Source organism: Centropristis striata, chromosome 16 (genome assembly GCF_030273125.1).
Source record: "Centropristis striata isolate RG_2023a ecotype Rhode Island chromosome 16, C.striata_1.0, whole genome shotgun sequence".
NCBI classification, from domain to species: Eukaryota; Metazoa; Chordata; class Actinopteri; order Perciformes; family Serranidae; genus Centropristis; species Centropristis striata.
This window is the reverse complement of record NC_081532.1, coordinates 20156911-20162916: the sequence shown is the minus strand read 5'-3', so window position 1 is coordinate 20162916 and position 6006 is coordinate 20156911. Positions and strand designations below refer to the sequence as shown.

The window sequence follows — 6006 nt, the reverse complement described above, 5'->3', positions numbered from 1 at the left end:
TAAATAGAAATAAATAGGCTCTTAGTGGAGTTATTTGGAGAGTTGTTGAGAGTTGAAGTGAAAATTATATATAAATAAATTTAAATATAAATATATATATATAAAATAAATAGAAATAAATAGGTTAAAGAAGGAAAAATACACAATAGTACAGTAAGAAGGTATAAAATAACCCAAAATAGTGAAATAAGGAGGGGTAAGAGAATATATGGCCAAAGATCGAATGAGTAGTGAGAGTGAAGAGGAAAATTAACCCCTGAACATATTACTACTGAGGGAGACATTGAAACCCATGGTGTCAGAACTCATTTGTTGTTGGAACGGTCATAAATTGACGTATACGGCATAGAGCACTGGCAGACAGAACAGAAGATCTGTCAAAAGTTGTGACACCTCACTCGAATTCTTAATTTAACCCAAACCAAAAAGGAATTTCCTGCAGTGTCGTGGGAAGGAATAATACGTAGAATCTGGGCCCCACCCTAGCCACAATATTAGAGAGTTTGTGCCAAAATCCCCTAATTACAGGCACCCTCCCGTTGCGCCCGTGGCTGGGCATTCCTGACGATTTAACCATCGCAGGAGTATACAGGAAAGTTTGAATACATAGTGAAAACCCGAGCCAAGGACAGGACTGAGAATTTGCTTTACAACTCCCCTAATGGTGGAAAAAAAGTTGGGATAACTGTTAGCAAAATAATAGTTCATATCAGAACCAGAGAAGAGGGACAGCCGGAACTTACTAGGCAGGATACGGGAGCTAAACAAGAGATCATGGGCGCTAAAATGATAAAAAGCGGAGGATTGTTAACCCCAGTAGAACTAGTAATAAGACAACACCCGGATTATGCCAAACAGATCCAAAAGTGCATGAAGAGGTGGAACAGACGTACAAATGACAGACTGTGCTGGCCCACTAACGGGACGTTCGAAGCAGCATGCTGTAGAGAGGTGGAGGCCAACATCAAGCACTATAAGGCCAAAGACACAAGTAACAGCAGAGAAGGGAAACGGGCCAGAGAAAGAGAGGTGCTCAGCTGGTTCAGAGAAACAGCCAGACAACATGTGATGGACGTCAAACAGATGCCAGCCATGATGGATAAAGAGGAGACGGAACAACAGACCACGCCTGCAGCACAAGGGGAGATGACTCAGCCTCCACCATATGCGCCCCCTACAGTTCAGCCCATGATCCCACCTGTAGCTCTCACCACTGCTCAACCTCCTACAGCTCCCCCTGCTGGCCCATCCGGGACAGGACAATATCCACTAAGGGCACAGGGAGATACCACTGAAGGACAAATGATGGGAAAATTCACAATTAACTGGAACACACAACCAAATGAAGAAGTATCTGGAGAAGAGGATAAAAAGAGCATGACCTCCAGTGACATTGTCCGAGATAAGGTGAGAAGATCTGGCAACAAGGCACACCACACTGAAGCTGAGCCTGACACAGTGTGCTCCAGTGATGACTCTTCTGACACAGAAAGCAGCAGCTCCGAGGGAAGAAGAAATAAAAGAGATTATCAGGCACGTTTCTCCCGTACTAGCCACAACAGAAAAGAACCTGGCAGTGATCAGAAAATACGCCCATCAACCTCTTGGGACGAGACATTTTGTGCCCGCTGAAAGCGACAATCATCTGCACAGACAAAGGCCTGAAACTGGACTTCATAAAAGAAAAAAAACATCTGGAATGATGGTGATGCAGCGTGCTAAAGAAATCAGCAAACGACAACAGGTCCAGCCTACAGTGTATTGGCTCCAACTACAAAATCCATCACGCCTTGAAGAAAAATGGCTGAAGTGGAGGATGTTTGTTGAGAAACAGCTGCCTCCAGCACAGGAGCCACGATTGCCGTTGCACTGCACAATGATGTTTGATGACAAACAACAACATCAAGATTACAGAACCTGTTGGACAGACTTGCTGTGTCAAAAAGCTCCTGTGCACATAGCTTGTGAAAACATATACATTGGACCACAAGGAGCGGCGGCAGCCGTTAACCTGAATGTGTGTGGGCGTGACTTAAGAGACTGGTTTGCTGTGCCTAACTCTGCCCCACATGTTACACTCATGACAACCAAAGGCTATGAGTCACACGATCTGGGACCAATGGTGAAGGCAGCGCAGCAAATACAGGAATGGAAATTCACAACTGACACACATGTGCAGACATCCCTTAATGGACAGTTCATGAAGATATCTGTGCGCACCTATGAAGAAGTACAACCTGTTCAGGTGCTGCTCAGTGAAAGGCCGCCTACTCAAATGCCACTTTCAGAAAAACATAATGAACTGTTAGGTAACATACCATCCGGGTTGTGGTCAAAACATAAAACAGATGTAGGATTAGTAAAATCTGCACAACCAGTAAAAATAAAAATAAAACAGGATGTTACCCTACCGTACAGGAAACAATATCCTCTGAAACCACATCAAGTAACAGGGATAGAAACAACAATCAAGGGCCTGGTAGCAGCAGGTGTGTTAAAACCAACCAAAAGTCCCTGTAACACTCCTATCTTTCCTATAAAGAAACCAAGCTCAGATGACTACAGACTGGTGCATGATTTACGCGCCATCAATGCAGTAGTGGGTGCAGAGATACCTATAGTACCAGATCCACACACATTACTGTCAAATATCCCTCATGACGCCTGCTGGTACACAGTCATTGATCTATGCTCAGCATTTTTCAGTGTGCCATTACATCCCGCATCACAGTTTCTGTTTGCATTCACATTCAAAGGACAACAATACACATACACACGCCTCCCACAGGGATATGTCGAGAGCCCATCGATTTTTAACAAAGTATTGTCAGATGATTTACAACACGTAAATGTCACTAGCATCGTTTTGCAGTATGTTGATGACTTGTTAGTTTGTAGCACATCTCAGGCGCAGTGTGAGCATGACTCAGTCCTGGTCCTGCAGGCTTTAGCAAAGGGGGGACACAAAGTAAGTAAAGACAAATTACAATTTTGTCAGCCACAGGTTGAATATCTAGGCAGGCAACTGTGTGGCAGCAAGCGTGCTATTGCACCCTCTCAGATCGAAGCAGTGACAAAAGCCCCTAAACCACAAACGGTGGGGCAAATGCTCTCCTTTCTGGGGATGGCGGGGTTCAGCCGCCTGTGGATCTGCGACTACGCTATTAAAACAGCCCCGTTAAGAGGTTTGATACGAGCCGCGGGTCAGACGGACGGCTCAGCTACGCTACAGTGGCACCCTGAGGCAGAGGGAGCTTTTGAAGCCCTCAAAGCAGACATGCGAACAGCGCCAGCACTAGGTAATCCTAACTATGCTAATGTGTTCCTTTTATATGTTGCAGAAACAGCAGGTTATGCGTGTGCGGTTCTGATGCAGGACACTCCCAGTGGTAAGCAACCATTAGCATATTATAGCACCAAGCTGGATAACATTGAAACAGGTCTTCCTCCATGTTATCAGGGATTGGCAGCGGCAGCTTTTGCCTTTCAGAAAGCGTCAAGCATCACAATGGGACACCCGACTATTTTGTATACATCACATCAATTACATGCACTAATCACAAGTCCCAGATTTGTTTTGACACAGGCTCGACGGACAGGCTATGAGGTAATCCTTGCTGCCCCAGAGCTTACAGTACAAAGATGCACCACAATCAATCCTGCCACCCGGATGGTGACTCCTGTAGACGGGACACCACATGACTGTCTCCAGACAACAAATGAGTTCATGAAACCACGTAAAGATCTAGATAATCAACCAATAACTGCTGAAATAACTCTGTTTGTGGATGGTTCCTGTTTTAGAGATGCAGCAGGAAACCACGCTGGTTACGCCATAATACAGTTGCAGTCTGACGGCTCTTTCTATGAGGTACAAGCCACTAAACTTAACCAGCCTTGTTCAGCGCAGCTCGCAGAAATCAAGGCTTTGACTGCAGCATGTCACTTGGCAGCAGGTAAGACCCTAAATGTATATACAGACTCACAATACGCCTATGGCGTGTGCCATGTTTATGGCGTCACGTGGAAGCAAAGAGGTTTTTTAAGGGCAGATGGCTCTCCAGTAACTCATGGGGAAGCTATTTCAGCTCTGCTAGAGGCCATACACCTCCCTAAAGCACTTGCTATTATCAAATGCCCGGCCCACCAAAAAACTGACTCCCTGATAGCCAAAGGCAACAATTTAGCAGATGAAGCAGCTAAACGTGTAGCTACGCCCACATGCATGGGACCACTTTTAATGGCAGAGAATCTGGAACCTATAACAAACATAACATCTCTTAAAGAAGCACAGGAAAGAGCCGGTCCGTGGTCACATCAAATATGGATCAAAAGAGGCGCAATTAAAATCCAAAATAATCCAGACCCACATAAAAATGGCCTCTGGCTCAGTGCGCAGGGTCAATTTGTCCTCCCACCGGCATTGGTACCAATTGCCATTCAGGAAGCGCATGGTCAAGACCATGTCGCTAGGGGGGAGATATTGAGACGACTGCAAGCAGTCTGGTGGTCACCAATGTTGGCACACAGAGTTGATAGATGGATAAATGCATGCACGGTATGTAACACGAATAATGTCAGGAGAGCGTTCACGACGCCGTTAGCACATGTTCCGGTGCCTGAAGGGCCATTTCACCATCTACAAATGGATTACATAGATATGATAGACAGAAAGAATGGTTACAGGTACATTCTTGTGGTTGTGGACAGGTTTACCAAGTGGGTGGAAGCAGTTCCAACAAAAGGTCCAGATGCGAGGTCAGCAGCTAAGTTTCTGTGTAAAGAAGTTTTTCCACGGTTTGGAATACCAGATGTAATGAGCTCTGACAATGGTCCGCATTTTACAGCTAATGTGATGAAAATTGCCATGAAAATGCTAGGAATTAAGCAGAAATATGCCTGTGTGTATCACCCTCAGTCACAGGGACAAGTAGAACGAGCTAATGGAGTTTTGAAGAACAAAATCACAAAAATTATGGCTGACAGTGACCATAAGCTAAGCTGGGTGGAGGCATTGCCACTTGCTTTGATGAGCATGAGAACACAGTGTAACAGACTAACCCACCTAACACCGCATGAAGCACTAACAGGGAGACCGATGCCAGTCCCCTTTTACAGAGGACCCTATGAGGGGCCTCCGCTTGAACAATATCAACAAGAATTCACCTATTATCTGAAACATCTAACGCAAATATACAAGGCTATCTTCCAACAGGTCAAAACTGTGATAGAGGCTAAGGCCACACAGTTCCCACCACTTCCCTCAACAGGCGTGGCTTCCAGGTGACCCTTCTGAGCAATGGATGTCTCGGAGGCACGACCCGTCTCCTGCGCAGGGACCAAGCATACTGCTGGGGCTGTTGGAACAACCCGCACCACCAAAACCAGGGCCAGGGAATCAGCAGGTGAGACCATCCAAGTCTACTGCCAAAACTCCCCGGCACATGCAGCAGCCAGTGGCCCAGAAGTCTCTACAGCGCCAGTGGGAGGAGCAGATGATGATTGGAGAAGGATGGCCGGCGACTGAGGATATTGACGAATCCACCTCATCGGATGAGGAGGAGAAGGAGGCCAACTACGCCCTACTGCAGCCAGGGGGAGGAGCAGAGGCATTGGCAAAAATGACCATGGCGGCATTCTCCAGGTACCTGAAGGGCCGTACCCCTGAAGAGGGCCAGAATCAAGGCCCGGATCAACTGGGCAGCAAAGCGTGACCGCCTCGAAGCGGCTTCAGCACAGAAGAGAGTGTGGGCTAGCACCAGGAAGACGCTGGAGAGAGCATGGGCGGTTGAAAGAGAGGCAATGAAACAGGAGTGGGCCAGCGAGCGGGAGAGATTGCTGGCCAGATGGAGGCACGAGATGGAAATCCGGGTTGACAAACAAAACCTGGTGAGGCGCCTCCTACGTGAGCTGGAAATCTACAGACGCCACACTCGGGAACTCTCCCCTAATGCGCCATGTCGTGTGGCACTAACTCGGGCATTGGCTGATATGATCGCCGACGAA

At 46.8% G+C, this 6006-nt stretch overlaps 1 protein-coding gene across 1 annotated transcript; it reads left to right on the top strand.

Moving 5' to 3' along the window:
* The first annotated feature begins 2458 nt into the window (after nucleotides 1–2458).
* Nucleotides 2459–5287, top strand: LOC131988444 (protein NYNRIN-like). Its single transcript, XM_059353555.1, has one exon. The coding sequence runs from the start codon at nucleotides 3107–3109 to the stop codon at nucleotides 5285–5287; it is 2181 nt and encodes a 726-aa protein (XP_059209538.1). The 5' UTR covers nucleotides 2459–3106.
* The last annotated feature ends 719 nt before the right edge of the window (nucleotides 5288–6006 follow it).

What these genes read in the sequence shown, in the direction of transcription:
- LOC131988444 (XM_059353555.1), top strand. Translation starts at nt 3,107, where the DNA reads ATGCTCTCCTTTCTGGGGATGGCGGGGTTCAGCCGCCTGTGGATCTGC.